This window comes from Pezoporus flaviventris, unplaced genomic scaffold, assembly GCF_033815535.1.
Source record: "Pezoporus flaviventris isolate CSIRO_AGI_PZ_B2104156 unplaced genomic scaffold, CSIRO_AGI_Pfla_v1 ptg000005l, whole genome shotgun sequence".
Classification (NCBI taxonomy): Eukaryota; Metazoa; Chordata; class Aves; order Psittaciformes; family Psittacidae; genus Pezoporus; species Pezoporus flaviventris.
In genome coordinates, this window is record NW_026892553.1 from 5,935,929 (window position 1) to 5,959,137 (window position 23,209).

The 23,209-nt window shown below is 44.0% G+C and overlaps 1 protein-coding gene and 1 long non-coding RNA gene across 4 annotated transcripts in view; one reads left to right on the forward strand and one right to left on the reverse strand.

Annotated features, from left to right (window-relative positions):
- LOC133265389 (uncharacterized) overlaps positions 1 to 23,209 on the forward strand; it is a 130,721-nt gene that overhangs the window by 43,998 nt on the left and 63,514 nt on the right. The window contains exons 2-3 of one of the 2 annotated variants that reach the window (XR_009741945.1): positions 6,617 to 6,751; positions 17,949 to 18,081. This is a non-coding gene — a long non-coding RNA (uncharacterized LOC133265389). Of the gene's footprint in view, positions 1 to 6,616; positions 6,752 to 17,948; positions 18,082 to 23,209 lie in introns of those variants that run through there. The other variant, XR_009741946.1, reaches the window with a different exon arrangement.
- The window catches only part of LOC133265375 (vascular endothelial growth factor receptor kdr-like), a 124,572-nt gene continuing 102,167 nt past the window's right edge, over positions 805 to 23,209 (reverse strand). For both annotated transcript variants that reach the window (XM_061445834.1, XM_061445837.1), the window contains exons 23-30: positions 22,608 to 22,730; positions 22,399 to 22,510; positions 18,657 to 18,756; positions 17,986 to 18,091; positions 16,247 to 16,371; positions 15,924 to 16,002; positions 12,595 to 12,689; positions 805 to 5,977 (exon numbers count right to left, since the gene is read on the reverse strand). In XM_061445834.1, the coding sequence (XP_061301818.1) occupies positions 5,773 to 5,977; positions 12,595 to 12,689; positions 15,924 to 16,002; positions 16,247 to 16,371; positions 17,986 to 18,091; positions 18,657 to 18,756; positions 22,399 to 22,510; positions 22,608 to 22,730 (945 nt within the window). In that variant the 3' untranslated portion in view covers positions 805 to 5,772. The remainder of the gene's footprint in view (positions 5,978 to 12,594; positions 12,690 to 15,923; positions 16,003 to 16,246; positions 16,372 to 17,985; positions 18,092 to 18,656; positions 18,757 to 22,398; positions 22,511 to 22,607; positions 22,731 to 23,209) is intronic.

Genomic DNA, 23,209 nt, shown 5'->3' on the forward strand with positions numbered 1-23,209 from the left:
TGTGTATTGGGAAATCCTTATTTGTGTTCCTCTTGGAATGTTGTGCTAAACTAAATGAAACATGATTTCTGGAGTTTTGTATCTTAACAATCATCAAATGCTGTCATGTGTAGAGGGGATTTGGGCCTGTGGGGCCCAAAAGACGGGAAAAGGGGAATGGCTTTAACCTGCCAGAGGGGAGACTGAGATGAGCTCTTAGGCAGCAGCTCTTCCCTGTGAGGGTGCTGAGGCGCTGGCACAGGGTGTCCAGAGAAGCTGTGGCTGCCCCATCCCTGGCAGTGTTCAAGGCCGGGTTGGACACAGGGGCTTGGAGCAAGCTGCTCTAGTGGAAGGTGTCCCTGCCCATGGCAAGGGGTTGGAACTGGGTGAGCTTTGAGGTCCCTTCAACCCAAACCAGTCTGGGATTCTGTGTTCTGCAAATTATCTTCACAGGCGTAGGTGCTTTGGTGAACTTGAGTCTTTTTTAGAATGCAGAATTCTGTTTCTGTTTTCTGTCGGTCCCCTTTGTTTGTGTATTTTGACTGTACCCAGACACCAATCTCTGTGTTTCATGGGCTGTTTGAGGATGTCTCCAGCAAATCACCCCCTCATTTTCTGAGATGTTTGAGTCTTTAAAGCAAATGCAGTGGTTGGATGCCTTTGAGCAATGGCACTGGGGCAGGTTATGGCCCAAGTTTTGAACCCCTGTAGATATTGAGATCTTTGCCTTGTAAAAATCTCTCAAAACTGGTGCATTATTTATTTATATTCTGCTTCAAGGACAACACTTTTCAAGCCAAGAGATGACACAAAGGAGCCCTGGGCTGTATAAATATAGAATCTTTTTATTTTTTTTGGTTAATAGATACAGTACACTTTTTGACTACATAAGAAAGCGTTGTTTTCAGTGCATACATTCTTCAGACAGACAGGAACATGGCAGACAGACATTCCTTAGTGTTTTGGGTATTACGTGGCCCTTAGTTTGTTTACCTTAAGTCCCAGGTTACTGGGTTTTTCCCAGTTTTCCTTAACTGCTTTGACAACTGAAGGTCTAAGGGAATATGAATTGAGTAATTAGGATGTGCTGGCTCTTGTGGCACAGGATTGCTGGGCAGGACAAGGGGACACTACTCAGCATATGCCACATTACTCTTCCTGTAACCATGGCCCTGTGGCATCATATTTGCTTGGGGACCAAATGACTCAGGCCAGCAAGTTTTCTTTTCTGTGATAGCATAGTATGAAACAACATACATCAAACAAACAAGCCAGGACTTGGGCTCAACACTTGCATGGTCACCTACACAGCAACTGACTCCTGACAGGGTTGAACCCAGAGCCCTCCCTGCAGTTTACTTGTGTAAGATGATGCTGGTGTCATTCTTTGGCAAAATTCTGTATCTTTGTGATGTAGTATAAAACCAGGAAAATGATTCCCAGGGTTTGGCCATTACTGTTTGCAGGGAGGGACAAACAAGTTATTGCTACTTTTGTATTTTCACTTTATGGCAAGAGAAAAATTATAGGCTGATCTCTGAGTGGGATACTGATCCTGTCTGTCTCCTGTGTTCAGGAAAACCCAGTAATGCTTTAACCTTTGTGTAGTTGCTCGCTAGTGATGTTTCCCTGCACACATTTCCTGGTGGTGTCCAGTTGATGCTGGTGGGAGCCAGAGACCATTGACCTGAAACCACATCCTGAGAGGGGCAGACCAAATGTGTAAAGCAGGTAGGACATGATAGGGCAGTGCCAACGCTCAACATGGAGGATCATTGAGAAGATAAGTCACAAACTGACGACTGGCTAGTTACAGGCTTGCAAACATTCCTACATATATGAGAGTATAAATACAAGGAGAGAAGTGCCTGGATGCTCTGGGTTGTCCTGAGCCTTTGCCAAGCAGTTCAACTGAGGAGTAGGGTTTGGATTAGTGGGATGTTTTCAGCAGAGAAGTTTATGGCTACAGGCAGACCTAAAGGTATCCATCTTCAGCTTTCAGTGGTTTTGTTTGAGACTATTACTCAGACTTTAGATTTTTCTCTGACCTTCATTGATACCCTGAGTAGATGGTTTGGGGCCAGCATCCTGGTTAAGAGCCCTTTTTTGGGAGGGTAACCTGGAAGAACCTCACTAAGAAAGCACTAGGAGAAAGATAAGATTCACATAGTCAGTCACCAATCTTCGTTTTGCTCCAGATACCACTATTGAAAAATCAGTAGATTAAAAAGCTTCTCTCATTCAGGGAAGGATACAGAGAGATTCCAGACAAACCTGTATCAACTACTTTTCCTTGTGAAAAAAGCTTCCTCTACATTATCTATTTCAGCCTCTGCAAGCACAGAATATACAGGAAAGAGCAGAGTGCAATGAGTCCTACACCTGATCTTACTTTAAAGGCAGAGGAAGGGAATCCAAAGGGACTGTGAAGAACAAATATCAAGAAATAGATGAAGTGTAGAGAAAAGAGGTGGTAGGAAACTGCAAAAAACACCAGCCTGAGCAATAACATACAGGTGAAGACGCTTACCCTTGGACACCCACACAGCAGAGGATTGCTGGAGAGGAGACAGCACATTTGTGTGAGCTCTGAGTTCCTCTGCCCCAATTCTCTGGGGTTACAAGAGGATAAAACCAGTAGGAGTAGGCACCATTTAAGACCACAAAGGTATGTGTTAATGCCAGGCAGCACTGACCTCAGGTTAGATAAAGCAGGAGTGGAGTAAGAATCCCTGAGAAGTCTGCAAAAATAATAAACATCACATCATTTAAACAACGTGCCCCTTCTCTGGCCAATACACCAGCTAGAACAGAGACAGTAGAACCTCCTCACCCTTACCATGAACTGCATGGTGACACTTCCAGGAATGAGATAAACCTGCCAGATTCCTCCAGATCCCTGTTTCCTAACCGAAACTAACATGGGAGAGTAAGTGAGAGCTGGAGATACTCACAGCCAAGGGGAGAACTGCTATAAAATGGCACTAGTAGGTACTGTAAACTGGCGCCTGGCCTGCAAGCATTAGTGAAATGTTTAGTAACAATACTTAACTCTGTTAGGTCTGAGTATCTCTTTTGACTAAAATGTTACAAATCTTACTGTATAAATGAGTCACTATATTTGTTTCTACTGGGTAAACTATATACATCGTTGTAAGAAAAGAACCATAATTAAATTAAGGGAGGAGAGAAAAGGACAAACAAAATATTAGTAAATAAAATAGAAGACATATGTTCAGTAATACTTTTCAGGCAATACTTTTGCTTGTTACATTTACTATAAGGAGGGGAAAAAATCTTCCACTCAAAATAAACATTGGAATCAGAGCTGCCCAAACATCAGTCATTGGCCGTCTCCAGAGCACCCAAAGGCCACTGTGGTGGGTTCAGGGGTGTCTCTGCTCTCTGAAGAAGTGGCCATTGATACAGCTCAAGGTGATTTTGGCACTGCAGAGGAGCCCCGAGTGTCCAGGGGGCTGCCAATGCCACTAGTGTGTTAAACCTGAGCCATTGAGCTCTGCTTTCATGTCATCTCTCAGCATGCTGATAGGTGATGTTGAGAGGCAGAAGGGGCCCTGGCTGCATCTGCTTGGGTCCCATTTAGGAAGCATGCTCCGTGTTCCTCTGGTCTTGGAGAAGCATCTACCGTCCATCCTCGATGAAGTGGAGAGGTGACACTTTACTCTTAAGGTCTCGGAAGCAGACCATTCACCCAGCAGTGTTTCCCATTCCTTTTCCAAACACAGAGCATACTTGCAGGGTCTTTCCCTGTATGTAGTTAGTTAAAAGTTTATAAGCGATGTTGTCATTTTCTTCTCCTGCAGAAGAAGGCACAATAACAAACCCTCTCACACTGCTGCCATTACCAACAGAGCCAGACAAACTGTTTGCACCTCTTTGCTTTTTGCCATATGAATAAATTATTCCCAAAGGAAGCGATTGATTCTTCGATCAGAGCTATAGATAGTTCAGTTCCTGCTTGATGAAAAACTGATCCAGTGAGCAAAATGGGGCTCATCCCATGAATTCCTTCCCAGTAGTTTCTTCTGTTAAAGAACCAGTTCTACTACTACATAGGTATTGAAATACAAAGAAGTGCAAAAATGACCATAAAGCAAGTACAGAGCAAGTCCACTATGAACAAGTGAGTTACTGCAAGTGATTTCCTTCATACATATTTTCTGAAGGTAAGGAGCAGGAGAAGTGCAGTGTCCAAGGACCCCTACTTCAGGTGCTGTAGTGTTCACAGTTAACATGGAATGGGGTTTGGAGATTTGCTTCCCCGTTTGATAATACCTGAGGCTTGTTTGTGTTTACTTCAGTGTAGCCAACTGTAACCCATCATCCATAAGTGTTCTTTTTGCCAAGGGAACAGAATTCTTTTGCAAGTGTTTTTTTGTTTGTTTTTTTTTTTCTGTAGTTTGGAATAATGAAGAAAAATTCTTTTTCTCTGAAGAAGTCAAAACAGTGTCAAATAGAAGAAGAAAAGCAAAAAGGTGCAAAGACCTTGGAAGAAACTGTACAGGGTTATTTATATATCTGGGTTTATGGCTTAGGAGGTTATAGCTGTGACTGTCAATGAGCATCTCTCCATCTTTGCTTGCAACCTAGAAACTTCTTCCCTTCCTCGACTTCTAAAGTCAACTTTTTTGTGTTGTGGTTTAAATGACAAGGGTGATCTGCTTATTTTTGGAGTAGTTGTGAGTATGCATGGGGTCTGCATGGGACCAAGACTTGCAGTTTAGCATGGGCTAGCATTCCCAGGGTTACACTGTTGGGATATGCTGCAGAATCCAAAGGAAATCCCTTTTTCTTTAATTTAATTTGTTTTTTTAGTAAATAGTGTGTGTGCAAAAAGGAAACAAAAATGCTGCTGCCCTGCTGGTGCCAAGGGTGTCTGTGCATTTATGCTTACACACATTCACATGAACATGTGCATATGCACTGGGAAATTCTGGCTATTTAAGCTTAAGAAGGTTCTTAAGGCAGTGATTTTGCCTTGCAATCATTATGCATGCATCTCCATCAAGGTGCCCTATTGCATGTATGCTAAATAAATTGCTATTTGAACAAGGAGAAAACACAGGGAAACGGATTTAACCACATTGTATTCCCTGATGGCCCAAAAGACCAGCCTCCTTCTTGATACATGGGTGCTGTCTGCTTTCTCAGTGCCATAGCATTTTCAGGTATGCATCCTATAAGCAATGGAAATCATTAAATCACAAATTGTAACCAAAATATTTGGGATTTCAAAATATTTCAGTAACATTTCCAGAAGCGGAGATCCCAGGTCAAGGATGATGCTTCGGGTTTGGATTTTCTCCCAAACCTGGCTGTTGTTTTCCTTTGATCCTTTACACCATCGTACGCAACAGTCCTTGCAGGAAGTGTGCAGGACCAGGAGGATAAATCTGGTTTTGACCACAGGCTTGACATGACTCTTGGTGACTCTTATGGAGTAAAATGTGAATGAAGGAACTTGTAAATGTGAAGATGCCAGTGAGCAGTCCCAGCTAGGGCAGGAAGGAGCAGAAGCAGTTCTGGGTTACAGCTCCTCTTGTGATTCTGATAGAATGTTAATTTACCTCATATGTTGCAATAGGCCTTTGAAGATAGGAAAGAAGATGCTCTTAAAACGTTTCTCTTCACATCAGAGATGTGCCAGAAGAAACATGTGAACCATTGTGCTGTCAGATTTCCCTCCTGGTTTTACCCAGCCTCTCTATCCAGGCATGGAGGCATGAAAGAATCCAATGTGAGTGAGGAACAAGATGCCCGGAGTTGGGCTGGTTACACTGGAGGGGCCGAGTAGTGAATGACAGAATTGTAATCTGGAGGTGGGCTGTGGCATTCCAGGTTTGGATCCATAGGGAGGAGAACAGAGTCTTCCAGTGTGAAGTCCATGGTGTCCTCTTCTACCTGAACCGCTGGCTGGTATTTGACAGCCTCGTGGTCAGATAAAATGGATTCTTTGCTCTTGCTAACAGCTCTCCTCCTGTTGGGAACAAACAGTAGATATATGGACCCTGTCTCCATAGGGTTTTGTCTCTATGTGTAATTTATGGTCAAAATTAATATTAAAAATAAATATATAAAGCATTTCAAGTTACCTTTGCGGCATCCTGTAAGGCAGCGACATTTTACAGATGAATAAGGGAACTGAATTAGGTAATTTAAATAACTCAGTGTTGTAAAAGTAGATTTAAGAGTAAATCCGGAAGTCCTGTTGCCCTGTCTGTTTAGCTTACCACATTTCAGTGCACTACATATATATCTTAGATATAAATGCACCTGTCTTGTGCATACACTGATATTCTCTGTCATTGTTCTGACACAGGTCAGTAGAAATTCGACTTCTCTGAAAGTAGAACTGAAGGCTATGACTTTTCTTTAAGTATAATAAAGGATGAAATCATCTATGACAGACTCTAATTTAAAACGATACCAAAAGCAAGAGTGTGTTAAACACTCTCTTGCAGGGTAGGGCAAAATCTCTCTTATATCCTTTATCCCTTTAACATCACTGAGGAGTACAGTAGCAGAGGGCAGCACTTTCCAGCACTTCAGCTGCTGGCCTGTGACTGATGCTGTTACAGAACCAGCTTTCATTTTCTGCTGTCTTCCCTTATTATAGGTGATGAAGGCAGTGGGAGATCAGCAACTTCCATCACATGGAGCAACTTCAATGTTAAAAGTAGGAGAAGCCTGGAGGGGATTTGTATCACAAGGTGACCTTGAGGAGCAGCAAGTGTTGTGGAGACAAAAAAAGGTACTTTCTGTCACAGACTGCCTAAAAGTACTGTTCTGTTAAGCCTGGTTTCTTCCATCAGAGGAATTCATTGGAAGAGGTCTGGATAGTGGGTAGTTTAAGGCTGGTTCTCAAGAATACCAATGTGAGAATGGCTTCTCCACTTTGCTCAGGACCCTTTAACAAGCATCTCTTTGGAACCAGCCTTACTTATGGGCTGATGGTGGCAGAACTCATGTCTCAGTCTCAGTTCAGTGACTTACAGTGTGCCTGGGAGAGTTTAAAATCAGGCGCTGTATGTGTATTTCATGCATGTTCTAATGACCCCAACCTAATCTGAACAATCAGCACCTCATCAAATAGTTGTATAATTCATTACACTGATTTTATTTGTACTGCTGCAGTGCTTAATTTCCCAGCACTTAATGGTGGATTCAGAGTGTGGTGCTTTAGAAAGAAAGCAAAGCCAGTTCCTGCTCCAGGAAACCAAACAATAGCTAAGAGACAGATACAGCAGTTGGAGGAAGGGGAAGAGAACTTCATCACAAATGTGGCACATTCTGCTTTGCGTTCACCATTTAGACTTTGCCTCTTCATCCAGAGAAAAATGGGAGTGGAAACTTCTTCTGTACACTGTACGTTTGGCAGCTCTCCCTTTCTATACACACACAGTTTCTCTGTAGAGAAATTCTTCCCTGGCACAAGCAAATGAACCACAGCTTTGATTCACTGTTTATTTATGTATTTTTCTTTTTGTTGCTCACTTCTATTGACTCGTGTCAGACCATTCCATGGATGCTCTGGCTTCGCATTTGTGAGGTATTAAAGTTGTTAGTGGAGACTGAGGAGCTTGAAAGTATCTGTTTAACTTGGGCCCCAGCCTGCATATCTCAGGGTGCTGGGGAAGGAGAAATGTTATTAGGGTTTAGGTTGGCCACACAATGGGAAATGTTCAGACCCACCTAGACTCCCAGCAAGTGTTCCTGATAGGTCTCTGCCCCTGTAGGTCAGGGGACTGGATATCTGGGAAGAACGGCCTATCCCTGAAATCAGGCTGGTGTTTGAAGAAGGATTCTTAAATGCGACGTCTAGTATTTGCTCTAAAGACAGAAAGCTGATGAGTTAGGTCAGAATCAAGTTTTGTCATTAGGTCATGGCAGACCAAAATGCAGTTAACTGCCAGAACTATTCCTTTCATCTAAATGCATTTCCTAAATTAAAGCTATCCAGGGGTCCTTGCAATTTTCCCTTCAACGCTCTATATTAATGGTACTTCAGTCTACTCTGTTCATGCTCAGCAACAGAGAAATGTATATATGCTTAGACTGTATATTGGAAAATGAGACTGCAGCATCCATTTTCTGTCTGTCCTTGAAATCTCATTTGCTACCTAGACATTGCCACACTGAATCAGGCACCAGCCTGGCCTGCGCTGGTGGCCAGCACTTGATGCTCCAGAGCGAAGCAAACCTCTATGCTCTGAGCCAAGTGTACCACCCATATAAGAGAGAAGAATTCTCCCTGAACCCCACTGATAAACACTCTCTGACTGAAGGCATTAGATGTGATTAATCACACAATTATGCAGCTCCAGAAGTTCATAGTGGTTGTGTAATTAACTAATTTCATTAAAAGCAGGCCGTGGCTTGCTTCAGTGCTTCTCCACTGCCCCAAAAGGTGTTCCTTTACTAATTTGCCTCTGCCTGACGTGTGAGTACTGCAGCTGCAGGAGGTGATAAAGGAGATGTTCAGTTTTGATAAATCTGCTCATAACCACGAGTTTCTCAGCCCAGTCCCACAGAGAATACCAGTGGCTGTTTGTGTTCTCAGCACGGCACAATACTGAACATCAGGCATGTGAGTACTGTGACTTTCAGCTGCTCACTGACCCAAACTGGTCATATTTTGGACCCCAACCAACCTGAAAACTCATTTGTCCTTGCAAGAATATGTATGTTTGGGGCAGGATAAAGGGAAAGATGAGAATCTGAATGCTGCCACTGTGTTTGTGCCTGTATGGGGACACAATATAGCTAGGAGGTCTTGGACATGAGCTTGAACAAGTGTGGTTGAGTGTGATACTGTGGGTAGTGAGGGCTTTTAACAGTTCCCATTTTTACTGTGCTATGTCAGATGAAGCTGAAAAGTCAAGGAGTTAAACCAAAGGAAGAGAATTTTAGCCTGAATATGAAGTAATCTTTCAGTCTTTTTTAAGTTTTCTGAAGAGGTGTCAAAGCTGGTTAGAAGATACCACAGGATAATCCTGTGATAGCTGGAAGGCCCAAATGACCTAATAAGACTTCATCCTACTGTATGAACCAGGAGTTTTGGTTAGAGGTAGAAAACCACTGAGAGCTGGGAAATCATTACTGGAGCTGTTGATTTTATGTGAGAGGGAGCCAGTTTCTATTAGCCTGAATCTTAGGGTCAATGACTTGAAGAGGAACGTGGAGAAAGAGAGATGACTGTAAGAAAATCACCCTTTCAGTGAGGGACTGGAATGCCAAGTCTAGCGCTTATTCCCAGAGCTGTGGAGCAGCTCTTACTGCTTTGCAGGAAGATGCCCTCAATAGGAAAAACAAGTAGACAACTGTGTCCACACTTGCCCCATCCCTGGCAGTGTTCAAGACCAGGTTGGATGAGGCTTGGAGCAAGCTTCCCTAGTGGAAGGTGTCCCTGCCTGTGGCAGGGGGTTGGAACTGGATGAGCTTTAATGTCCCTTCCAACACAAACCAGTCTGGGATTCTGTGATTCCACGTAGTGGAATTCCACGTAGAATTCCAGGCCTTGTTCAGAGGCTTTGTTTAGGGATAAACGAAGAATTGGGCTGAGCATTGCCAAGTGGAGCAGTTTGTCTGCTCCTAATAACATGTAGGAGCTCCAGGGCTTTGCTGCAGCTTTCATAGGTGTTTAATGAGGCACAGAGTAAGATGATTAATATTTTTAAATTTGTCTACAATAAAAGAAATAAAAGGGTTATTTTTCCTCCTGATAGTTATGACTGATTCACAGTTTGCTTTAATATGGTTTAGATGGGGTGCTGTGCTGAAGGAATTAAATCCTGGCTTCCTCCCAGGCAGTATCAGTGCATCAGTAGTCTACTGGCATAGAGAGCTCAGGGGCTAGAGTCAAGAATTCACTGTTTTGAAACACTTCTAATGCAAAGTTCAGCTAACATAAAGTTCCAGCAGTCACTCAGTGAGTGTGTGTCCCCTGGCATGGGGCAAAGTGGGTCACCTGTCCCTTCACTGCCTCAGTGAGATGAAAAGCGCTGCCATCAAAACCAGGCTGGGCACCGCAGCCTTTCACACTGTGTAGTCCTTGCCACATCCTAGAAGTGGCTTACATGACTCCTGAGTAGTTACTCGTTCAAAGTTACTTCTGTTTCGGAGAGCTTAAGTAAGGTCATAGTGGCAAGATGCTGCGTGACACAACAGTAAATACATGTGCAAACTCAACGTGTTCATCACAGAGCAAAAACCTTCTGAAACCGAGTCCTGCTGGGCAGCAAACGTGTTTCCGTTGGGCACCTTGCACTGGACACGAATGCCTGATGCTCCTGAGCAAAATCAGTTTATTCCATTATTACTGACTTTGGCTTTGGCAGAGCTCTCAGTGATGGGGTCTGGATGCAGCATCAACAGCCCAGAGCGTATCAGCTGAGCCTGTCAGCTGGTGCCATGGGACTTGGCCAGAACTGGGGAAGTTATTTCAGAGCAGCTCAGGATAATTGCTTTAGGGGGGAGAACAGAGAGGGAGGGAGGGAGGACAACTGAGCTGATACCAAACCTATTATAATCTTAAGCAGTAACTTGATTATAGAGTCTCTGGGAGCATTTTAAGGCAGTGCTTGGCAGTACTCTGTTAATATTCTGAGATGCGACCTGACACCAGAGTCATCCCATCATTAAATCCCCTCTGATTTGAATGTGCTTCCCTGAATGCTGACTCCAGTGTCATTATCGCAGTCAATCTTTCTGTCTCTCACTACAGCAATTGTTGTGACTTTCAGCAGCATAAAATGCTTAAAGCTCAGAATGGTTAGTCCAGTGCAACAGTCGTGCCAGGCCCAGAGTATCAAATTCATCTTCACTAAACTCTTGACACTGACACTCCGTGGGGTGTAGTGTTGGCAAATTTTAAACTCCACAGAGAAATGAATGCAAGATAAATAAACAGCAAGGGTTTGGGCAGAAATCATAAATGCAGCCACCCTGCTTTAGAAAACATGCTAAGCTTTGAACAGTTTTGTTTTAGGAAAGAAAGGCTGTTTGAAAACAATCCAGGGTAAATGTTTTCGGTACAGATACACAATTAACAAGGGTGACTTTATCTCCCCTATTAAACCAGCACTCCCTTCTGACCTCTCCTGGACTATTCTATAGGCTTTTGAGGCTTGTTTGTAAAAGTTAGCAGTGCACAAGTGCCAAGGGGTGTCATGTTCCCAAGTGGGAGGGCATCAGGATGCTCTGCTGCTACATTAAAAGTATTATTTGGGCCAAGGATAGTCTGTAAGATTAAAAAGCAAAAAAGCAGCTGGTCAGATAGCTATCTCAGCTGGACCTGAACCGCTCATTGAAGGCTGTGGCCAAGAAAAAGCACACCTCTGTGTGTTCAGTGGGACTTGGGGTCCTGGGAATAAGGAGATAACAAACCCCGCTTGCTGCAGGCTTTGCTTTTCTAGCAGAGCTCTGTTAAGGTGGTCCTTCATGGTGTGGCTGGCACAGAATGTATCAAGTCTCTTGCAATGAATGGAATCCCTGTGGAAGTGAGAGCCCCAGCTGTGTGGGTCAGGCAGGGGTGCTCTGAGCCAGCTGAGCTGTGGTTCTTCACATTCATCCCAGTGGGCTGAGAGCAGTGCAGGAGGTTTTCCTGGAAGTCTCGAAAAAACAAGCTGTTATGGAATTCCTGTGTTTCTACACCTGGCTGGATGCTGGTTTTCAGCAGAAAGCCTGGAATGGGAAGAGACAACCTTCCTCTGCCAACTATTTATCCAAACAGGAGAGATGCAGTAGGGAGACAGCAGTCACAGGTGACTGACAGAAATCATTAGGAGGCTAAATCCTGTTGGGATGCTCTGTGTGTGTGTGTGTCTGTGGTGGGTTTGTGTCAGCATGCCATCATGCAGATTGAGAGCTGAATCAGTCCAGGTGAAGCGTCACTGTAATGCAGTTCTGACATTCGAGCTCCTTTTCTTAGAGCTGATGCCATTTGGTCTCCATAGCAATGCACGGTGCTGGGCAGAAATCCTCACCATGTGCACAGGATAAAACCATGGAACCGTGTCCGGATCTCAGCTAATCCACCAACAGGTACAATACTGGGAGAGTGCTGCAGCAGAACTAGTGCTGAACAATGTTATTCCTGAGATCACACTCCTATCCTACAGAATCTGTAGCATTTGAGTGCTCCCTGGTAGTGCTGCCAGGCTCTCCGGCCTTCTTTCGGTAACCTTTTCCCTTTCCCACTTTCTATTTCTCTCCTGCCTTCAAACATCCAAGAGTTCATAGGTTTAAGGCCTGAAAAGATGCAGCAAACTCCTTGAATGTTGCTTTTCTTTCTGAGTGAGGGTGTTATCCCCTCTGAAGTTCCCTTTGGTTCTGGTTGTGCACTCTCATGTGAAGTCTCCTGTGCTCTGCAGAAATTGCACTAGCTTTTTCTCATCTGTCATTTCTTTCAGTGTAAAAAAATGGTGACATGATGTAGAACAAACTCTGGTGGGAAAGATCACTGAGTTTAATACAGAGGAAACTAACAGAAATCTCATCAATAGATTACAGAGAAAACTCCAGAACTCAGCATCAGAAACAAGCATTTTCCTGAATAAGAAACTGCCTTCGAAAGAAGTAGCCCAAAGTACTCACGCTAGAGCCATGATCCCGTAGGGCCAGGAGCGGATTTCCAGCCTCTTTGGGCTTTTTATCTCATCTGATGTCAACACCATCCCGCTGTCTGACTCCTGAGGGGCAAAAGGAAGAGAGCATCAGCAGAGCCCCAAGGGATAGTGACAGCACAGAGGCTTCTACATTATAAATGGTTCTGTGGGAGAAGAGTCAGGCTGAACACATTAAATTCAGTAGAGGAGGGAGGTGATGCTGCTGCTTTTAGGCAAGTTGGTAGAGTTTCACCTTATACAACTGTCTGCAGCTGCAGAGCAGACAGAGCAAGGGCAGGAGAATCCAACTTCACTGTGGGCTGTAGAGGTTGGGGATCCCTGTCTGTCTGCCAGCAAGGTTGCTGTCTGTACTTAAACAGGGGAAGTTTAGATTGGATATAAGGAGGAAATTCTTTCCTGTTAGGGTGGTGAGGCACTGGAATGGGTTGCCCAGGGAGGTTGTGAATGCTCCATCCCTGGCAGTGTTCAAGGCCAGGTTGGGCAGAGCCCTGGGTGCCCTGGTTTAGCATGAGGTGTCCCTGCCCATGGCAGGGGGGTTGGAACTGGATGATCTTAAGGTCCTTTCTAACCCTAACTGTTCTGTGATTCTATGATTCTATGTTTTGCTTTGTGTTGGATACTAACACTACTTACTGATGTAAGAGCTACCAGCTATTCTGTGTGATCACAAGATTCCAACTAGCAGCCCAGAGGGCAAATGTTCACATCAAAACTCTCGATTCTGTGCTGTTCAGTAAAGAGTTTAGCACATAGCGATGTCTCACTGGTATATGACATTAAGCCCATTCTTCAGATTATGGGCTGTATGATCAGTTCTTATCCAGCTTTTCCTGTTAATGCTGCTGTTTAGCCTGAGAACATCTGCCTTGGTTTTGTGGTGATCAAGTTTTTGATCTGTGTTTTGAGCGAGCACCCTTTAAAATGAACGTATCACAAAATAATTTGACATTTTCAAACTTGAAATTGATATCAAGCATGACATATGGACACCATCGAGGTAGGAAAGCTGGTATATGAATAGACAGGAATTCATAAAGGGCATATCCAGTAATGCTGGCTCCTCTCAGAAAAATACTTACTATAAATACACTATTAGAAACATTGAAATGTTAAAGAAGTGGCAGTTCAGTATCATTTAGGTAAATTCAAGTGTTTTGCAAAGATCTGTACCCTATAAAGCTCATTGTACTTTGGTTATGGATTTTTTATGAGATGTCCAACTAAACTGTCATGATTTGGTTTAAAATTGAGGCTGTGATTCAGCTGCACTTAAAGCTGAGTCTCCAGGTTGCAATTAAGATCAGGCTGTCACTGTGCTGAGCGCTCCACAGGTTCCCAGACATGCACAGCCCTTGTTTTAAGTGGTTTAAAACCACTAAAAGTTCTGGGGGGGATCCTTTGCATTTGAAGCATTTTGTGGGCAAGGGGTGATGGGTTCAGACTTAGGGGAAGTTCAGGTTAGATAGAAGGAAGTTCTTTACTGTGAGGGTGGTGAGGCGCTGGCACAGGGAAGTGCCCCATCCCTGGCAGGGTTCAAGGCCAGGTTGGACAGAGCCTTGGGTGACATGGTCTAGTGGAAGGTGTCCCTGTCCATGGCAGGGGGTTGGAGCTGGATGAGCTCAATGTCCTTTCCCACCCTGACTATTCTGTGATTCTCTGTGATTATGGAAAGTTGCATGTCTGCCTGTCAGTCAAAACCAAGAGAGCAAAAGACTTCAATATTTAGTCTTATTTTACCAGTCAAATGTATTGAAAATACAATCAGTTTTATATAATATAACAGAAAAAAACAGTCACAGAAAACAATAAATGAAAAGCCAAAGCCTTTTTATAAATTCTTTGGTAATAAACCAGTTGCTAGTCAGATCAGTCTAGAAACTGGTTTTCAAAGCACAAAGTCAAGTCCTAAATGGATTAGGTCTGTCAAAACCCCAGCTGCTTTGCATTTTGCTTACAGAAGAATTGCTACAAGAATATCAACAGAGACTCCATTTAAGCAGCACAATTGCAGGGAGGTGGTGAAGCACTTTTAAGAGTTCCTGGGCAACTAATTGGAATAAAGATCTCATCAGCGTTAATGTCTTGATATTTAGGATAATTTTAGTAAGCCAAGTGCACTTACTTTGTCCAAAAGCAGATCACACCATCATTTTGCTTTAGAAGATCCTCATTGAAATATCACATTTATTTCTGATCTCTTAATGTATTAGGACTTACTTTAAAATGGCACAAACAGGAAGCATTTAGGAAAGTAGTGCTCATGCTGGCAGCAGTTATCTCTTACTGATGCCAGATCTATCTAGTAAATGTCTTTGTGTGATTCAGAGGGACTGATTTTTATCCTGCAAGTGGAAAGTTGCAGGAGTCAGAGCAAATTCTAAGCCTTCTAATCCCTAAGATGCACTGATAAAGGCACAGGAATTACATCTGGCAAAATACTAGGGAATAATTGTGCATGGTAACAGGAGAACAGGTGAGAAGTACACTGTATTTGTCATGGACATGAAATATGGATGTTTGGTCCTTCCCAGGAGAGCTGGCCTGAGGAATGGTTTAGCTGAAGGAGGGGGGACAGACCAGCTTGTTTCTGAAAACCGCATACATCCTTCTCTCCTTGTACTGCTCCTACCCATCTGATGCTTGCCCTTTTCCTCTTCATGCCTCCTCCTTAAACTTTGATCTGCCACCTCCCACCCTTGGAACCTGTAATTTCAAAGGAAGCCAAAAGCAGAACCATCATTCTGTAACAAAATAAGCTTTTGTTTTCCACTGGAATGATAATGAAACCTTTCACCACGCTCTCACCTTGCAGTATCATTGAACTAGCAATAAATGCATTCACTTAGGGTGAGGAAAAGCCCTTTGTGTGAATCAAGTAGAGCAGGAACTCGAATCTTGGTTTTGGCTATTCAGAGCTGAACACCCTCACCAGCACCAAGTGATTGGCTGTCTCAGGCAGCCAGAATGTGTTCTGGACGCATTTCCTTCCAAAGGCTCCATTTCAACAAGCTGTCATTTTCTTATGGTGGAAAACCCAATTGAAATAAGTAATATAAAGCCCCTTAGCCTGATCAGAGCCAGGTCATCATGAACGAGCTTCTCTTTATTTATTAAGCTAAATGCAGGTCCCTTTTTGTTGTCACACAAACCTGTGTGTGAGATGCTCAGGCTAAATCTTCTGCTTGATGTGAGTTCTTTTCTTACCAAACAGATTTCAAAAGCTCTAATAAGTGCTCGTGGTGCTGGTGAGGGGTGATCTGTGAACCCAGTTCAGAAGGATGCAGTCACCTCACTCACCTCATGCATCACTTTCTCCTTTTCCACTGGCACCTCATCAAACGTCTTCACACTCAGCGGTCTCTTCTTGCTGTTGTTACTGAAAGCAAGAGAGTGGAGGGGTCAGCATGAAACCTGAGCAGATGCTGCACCAGTGAGTAGCTCAGTTAACACCCCAGCACAGCCCAGCTTCTTTTTTTTCATCTCTTGTAACTCAGGAACAATGTCCTCACACATTTGGCCGCCCAGCTCCTTTAGAACAGCCATACTGAGAGAGGACCACAAACAGGGCCCACCTCTTTGAAATCTTCCTTCCCTCCCACCCTTGAATACATTTTCCTTACCCAGTTTCCACTGCACTCCAGCGATTAACACAGTTGTTCAAGTTTTCTTCCACAGGGCAAGTTTTGGGGTTAGATTCTCCATCAGGACACAAGGTGATGTTCAGTGGGATATAGTCTTTACCATCCTATATAGTTAATAACATAAGAGAACATGAAGCTGATAAAGGTCATCTTGTACTGCATCTCAGATATATAAGGTTACTATATTCTGTAGAGCTTTACACTGAAGTCCATTCCAACCCAAGCCATTCTGTGATTCTATGATATTATCATTGCGTTCTCCTAGTCTTTGGGAATTCCAAGGGACCAGTCTCATCCAATGTGTTTGGGAGAAGGGATGGAGCAGCATGAAGCCCCAAAAGCCCTGTGGCCGATACGACTCTTTAACAGATTTTGGAATAGACCTTTTGCTTATGTTCAACTTAAGGAGCTGCAGTTTAGTAAGAGCCAGTCCTTTAAATGGCAGCCTTAGAGGGTTTAGTTTCTTGTTCTTACAAGGAATTGATGCTGCACATCTTGGTAAGCTCTGCATTGTCATTATACCCCTTCAGAAACTGCTCTCCCCTTAAAGTCCTAAAAACTATTTGTCCGAATTTGCCTTTGCTTGACTTTTTTCTTAATTTTAAGAGGCAGTGAAGGGCCCTATTCCCTTATCAGGACTTTTGTCTCCTTCATTTCCTTTGGTTATAGGAGAAAACTCACAAGCTCCTCATATTGCAAACTGGGTCCTCTTCAACTTAGCTTCACTGAACATGTTTACAAACTGGCAGGAGCTGCAGGAGAGTGTTTGATTTCTTCTTCAATTAAATTGCAACATAATGGCTCTGGGTGTTTTTACTGAAAACAACTGATTTAACTGTTATGAGTTTAATAATTCTGTAATTGACTTTCTGAGCTTTAAACTGCATTGTTTTAAAGCTCTGAAGAGCATGGGTGAGCATAGTCTCAGAAAATGAGGCAGAAAGTTCAGAGCAGCTACTGGCAGTTGTATTGGGTTTGTGTGGCCAGGTTTAGATAGCAGGGGGGCTACAGGGACAGTTCTTGTGAAAAGTTGCCAGAAGCTTCCCCTGTGTCTGATGGAGCCATTCCCATTCCCCATCCCCTGCAGTGCTTGGGGGGAGGTAGAGAAATCAGAGGTGAAGTTGAGCCTGGGAAGCGGGAAGGGGTAAGGGGAAGGTGTTTTAGGATAAGGTTTTCTTTCTCATTATCCTGCTTTGATTTGATTAGTAATAAATGAAGCTGATTTCCCCAAGTTGACTCTGTTTCACCCATGGTAGTAATTGCCAGGTGATCTCCATGTCCTTATCCCAACCCAGGAGCCTTTTGTTCTGTTTCCTCTCCCCTGTCCCGCTGAGGAGAGCAGCGATAGAGCAGCTTGGTGGGTTCCTGGCATCCAGCCCGGGTCAGCCCACCATAGCTGTTCACTGTGCTGGAATGCAATTAAAACTCTTTGTGAGATAAAGCCCTATTGTTCCTCTAAGGGGCAACTGAGCCTTTTTTTTAATTACTGTAAGTTTCTCCTTATTATGGATGGGTAAACATCTAGTTTTGAACTCTAATCCCCTTTGAATAGTTAACGTTTTCTTTACTCATCCCAATAGCCATTTTCCTGCTATGAGGGCAAATCTAATACTGCTGCTCGACATAGTCCTTACCTGTGCACAGGAATGCACATACCTTCCCCTTCCCCCCGTGCCCATAGGTAGGCATTTGTTGAGGAACAGTTTGTACCACCGTACCTGCTGGACATTGGCTTGCAGAAGGTCTCCTAAGCGCTCCACAAGCTCAGTGAAAGTAGGTCTCTCAGTGGGAACGCCATGCCAACAATCCAGCATTGTCTGGTAGCTAGGTAAAAACCACAGGTATTAAGGAAGGAAAAGGACAGGAGCTTTGCTTCCAAACTGTTTCATTATTGCTTGCTTTGGTCATAGTTTCGGATTAAGACAGGCCCACATCTCCACGTTGGAATTCTGTTCTACTTCCCACGTGGGATGCTTTTTCCTTCTATAGTCCTGTCTCAGCTGAGCCTGTAGGCTTTTTGTGTCACATAACTTAGAATTTGACTTCTGGGCCCCATTGATATTGCTGGAATAAGTCATAGTTATGGGTGCCTAATTTCTGTCAAGGCTGACACAGCAGTCTCCTGAACTGAGATTCATGAACTGCAGCTGACGTGGGGAGATCTTTTAATCTGGTCAGCAAAGGTCAAGCTGACTCAGTCTGTCTTTAGCATTCATCTGTGGTATTGGGACACCCAAGACATGCACAACTACAGCGTTTACTGAAAACAAAACCCAAAATACATAGCTGTTGTCTCCTGAGGTCTCCTTCCCCTCCACACCTCAGTACACTGTTGTGTAACACTTAAGTGACACGTGTCAGCTCTCAGTACAAAACGAGGGGCTCTTACACTTCTGGAGTGGAATACTCTGGAGATCTCATCCGGGTGCCTTCTTTGAGCCGTCGGCAGAAGTCCTCATCTATCTGCACTCCAGGGTATGGTGAGGCACCTGGGGGGAGAAATGAGGAGGAGGCTCTAGAATGGCACAATCCCTGTTTCCCAGTCCAGTGGCATCAACACTCATCAGTTATTTCTGCTGCTTATTTTTGGGCCACTCAATTGTTAGTATGAAACCTGGGAGGACAGTTCATAGCAACTGTAATTGCTTTTGAGATGTAGACTGCTGTAAAGGGATTGAGAGTATTCTGTTAACTTGCGCACAAGTTGGCCTAGCAGTTGTCAAGTGAAGGAGTGAGGCTTATTTCCGTTCCTGGTGGGAATGGTTGTCATCAGAGGAATGACTTGTGTAAATGTGTGTGTGCATTGAAGGTTGTGATCTTTCTTGTACACCATTTGCACATTTTGGCATCCTAGAGGCTGGATGGTGAATTTGGAAAGAATTTAATCAAATCTTAACACTGGGGATTGAATGGCATCTGGATCTGTATCCAGCCCTCGAGGAATCCACGTGTGAGGTACCATCTATAACATTCCTGCATTTTTTCCCTTCTGTTTGGAAACACCGTCTGGTGTTGTGCACTTGGGGGCACAAGAACAGCAGAAATCTGTTGGAGCAAAGCAGTGAAGAGGGTGCCAAAGTGTGGCTGGTGCCAGAGTTATTCTACTCTGTGAATGTGACCACTCAATCTGCAAAACTGTGCACTGGGGAGTAAAGATCCTGACAACCTCCTCAGAGGGCATCTCCCCACAGCAGATAGGCTCTGCTGATGTTCAAAGCTCAGGGACACTTAGCCACAGAACATCAGAATTCCCTTGAAGTGCAAGTAGCAAGTGACAGTATTAAGAGTGTTTTCTGGAGTTATGTAGGTTGGAAATAGTCAGTAGCATCATTTCTGGTTTATATCTTGATTTTCCTTCCTAGTTTTGCCTTTGGCCTGTCATTATGATCGTAATACCCTGGTAATTAAATGTTCAGCTCACATGGCATCACCCCTTAGCCAAAGTTCTCAAAACAGGCTTCTGTCAACTCACAGGATCTCTCTGAATAAGTAGATGGATAAAACCTGTGGTGTCCCTTTCCCAGAGTTACACTGTGACCAAGGGGACTATGTGATAAGCCTAATAACTTGGATTTGGGATGCTGAGGCTCCAGCACGTGGCGAGATCTACACATGACATTTTCCGTGGGGGAAATCTCTTCCAAAATGCTCCAAGCTGTGGCACACACTGGATATGGTAGCACTCTTTTGATCTTGGTTTTCTTTTAGGAGGGTAATAAGATGCTGATGTTATGCTACCAGGCAGTGCTTGTTTACCGAATTAGCTCTGATTGCTTTGTGAACAGTGCACATCCGAATTGCAGGAGACACTGACACTCTGTAATGCACCATGCAAGTGATTTCAAGATGTATTAAACATTGCTGCCATTACCTGACCTGAGTTGTGCTCAGCCCATTTCAGTAACACAAAGCTCAATGTAAATTAAGTCTCTCAAGTCCTGATTTCCCTCTGTATCGCCATAATGGATACATTCTGCCAGGCCTTCTGGAAGCAGCCATCCTGCTTCATTCATCTTCTGACCCTGAAAGGACCCATGGCCGAACTGAAGTGCGTTTTACTAGCCAGTCCTTGTTCCTTCTTTAGATGGTACTAAGTGTGTGGGACCCAGTAAAAAGCAGCACTTGCAGATGGGAGCCGAAACATCCCCTGCAGCAATGACAAATAACTTCCATCCCTTGGCTCCCAATGATCTGTAAAACTTTTATATAAGAGAATTCAATCAGTGACACAAATCCTTAATTAAATATTTATCAGGAGAGCTGCAGATGTGAGTAGTGCCAAGCCACAGGCATGCCTGGGTGAGCTGTATGAAAACCCTCTTAGCCAAGAGGACTGCTTTGAATCTGTGCCATGGGTTGAGGAAGTTTGGAATCCATAGCTTGGGATCTGTGTCATAGTGAGGGCAGGGACTGGCTCTGTGGAGAAATGTAGATTCCTCTGAATTCAGAAGAGGACAGTCTGTTGCTCCAAGTAAGCACCTCCATTAAGCAAAGAGACTATCTCAAATCAAACCAGATAAATTTCATTTTAAACAGTTAAAAATACTGATTAATTTAAGTGACTCTATTTTAATTTTAAAATTAAATTGCATTAAATTAAATTACAATTTAATTTTCATTTTTAGTCTTCAGTAAAAAAGGCCAAATGACCTTAAGTTCACATCTGTTAAGCCCTGTCAGGACCTTTGAGAATAATACAACCAGTCTGCCCTCTGCAGTGGTCCTTGCCATCATCAGTATTCAGTTCATTTGGTTTCTTGGAGATGCTCAATGGAGAGGCTGTCCCCTCTGAGTGTGTCTCTGCATGCTAATGCTAATATATCTGCTGGAATAATCTATTGGAACTGAGGCATTGCCCATACTTCTGGAGCCTCATCCTTCTGTGGTGTTCCAAGACACTCAGCAGGTGATGCTGTTACAGAGCTGTGGAGGTGGTGCAGCCAAAGAACAGGACTCTAAATAAACAGGGCTGAACACTGGAGAAGGTGATAACTGCCACTTGTGTCAACCATTTGAGTGTGAACTCTCTTCTTTTGCATGCTGATACGAACTAGAGAGAGGTCCAAATCAGAGACTTGGACCGAGATCAGGTTGGGATCTTGCAGCCAGCCCCAAATAAAGTTTAGGCTAGAAACAGCTCCAGACTTTGCATCCAGATCTGGACTTGGCATCTAGAGCTCAGTTTCAACTGATCCATGAATCAGAGATAGCAGAAGATTAGAGAGTTCACTTTAAATTTCATCAGCTTAAGTTGACAATGGTGCTTGTTTTCTTTTGTCTATGAGGGCTGATTAGAAAGCCAGAGCTGACATTCCTAAATTCCCTCAGGAAAACAGCACTTGCCACTCTGCAAAGCGAATGTGAGAGCAGCAAAGTCCGACTGTCTGCAAGACTGCATGTCTCAGGTTCAGGGCTTTATCTGCTGGACAGTAACCAGATGTCAGTGAGGCTGAGATTTCCAACAGCTCTGTGAGGTGAAATGTCTAGTGCATACACAACACCATTCGTACTCCTTCTGGCTTGTAAATGATACGGCCAGAAGAGCACCTTCTACCCCCTCTTTGCCAGAATGACTTACACAGAGTCTAGCACTGGTTCTCCTATCAACCTGTTGGCTGCTGCTGCCAATACATTGTTCTTACTTAGATTTTGTGGGGAAGATAATCAAGCTGGGATGGAATGTCACGTGGGCAGACTCCCTTGTGTTCCAGGGGCTGCCACTGTGTCACCAGTGGCATAATCCTCTGCAGCCATGGAGCTGTGTGGGTTCCTGAAGCAGTTTGGGCTGCTTAAAAATACAGTTTGGCAGGGAAACTTCTTCATTGCTGTCACAGAAGTATTGCAGTCCCAAGCAGCAGATTGCTGGTTAGCTCTGTGCTCTGATGCTTTCAGTTATTACAGATGTTGGGTCCGGGGTCTGGACTGTGTTTTGTTCCCCCTCCCCAGTATTTACTTGTTGCCATGAGGGGTTCTCGCTGACCTCAGTCCCATGTCTGTATTTTACACCTGATCTGCACTGTGCGCTTGCACCAAGTGAAGTAGAAACACAGCACCACGTTATCACCTTTCGTTAAAAGCTTCTCTTAGCAATAGAGCCATAAGAGGGGAAATGGGTTTTAAACCACTCTTACCTAGAGAAAATATTTCCCAGAGCAGCACTCCAAAAGACCACACGTCACTCTGTGTCGTGTAGATTTTGTCAAAAATAGCTTCTGGAGCCATCCATTTGAGTGGGAGCCTGGCCTGGGAATGCAAAGGACACAACGAGTTGCCAGACCTGTTGTGACTGATCTGCCCAAGCCCATGAGGACTAAACCCCCAAGGTGAACGTTCCACTTACATCTCCTTTCCGCACATAGTCGGGGTCTTTATAAATATCCCTGGCTAGCCCGAAGTCACAGATCTTAACCACGTTGTTCTCTGAAAGAAGGATGTTCCTTGCTGCCAAATCCCGATGGATGCACTGCAAAGGAATGAGGACAAGTAAGATCAGAGACTTTGCGTGGACAAGGAGCCCCTGCTAGAGCAGGAAGCATGAGACCTGCTTGGGAAACGGAAAGATAAATGAACTTCTGGTGAGAAGGAAACTGTCTGTGGGAATGTGCTGAAATGTACTGTCATGTGCAGAAGAGACGATGACTGAGGGGACAAACCAAGTGTCACAGATCATTTTCTATGTGAAATTACCTTCACGGTATGGTGAGCTAAAGGGAGGGCCATTCTCCAGCTACTTCTTCTGGGGGAAATTTGGGAGAGGTCAAACAGCAGCTGCAGGTCCATTTGCAAATGCAGTGCCATGAGTGTGTGTGTGTCTCTGGCTGTGCTGCCCTGGGAGCTGGGCAGTAGGTGCAGATGCTCAGTGTTGTGCATACTTTGGCCTGTGTATTGCATTTAATCTACTTGAAGAGCAGGCACCCCATAGGCTACAAACATACTTCTTTT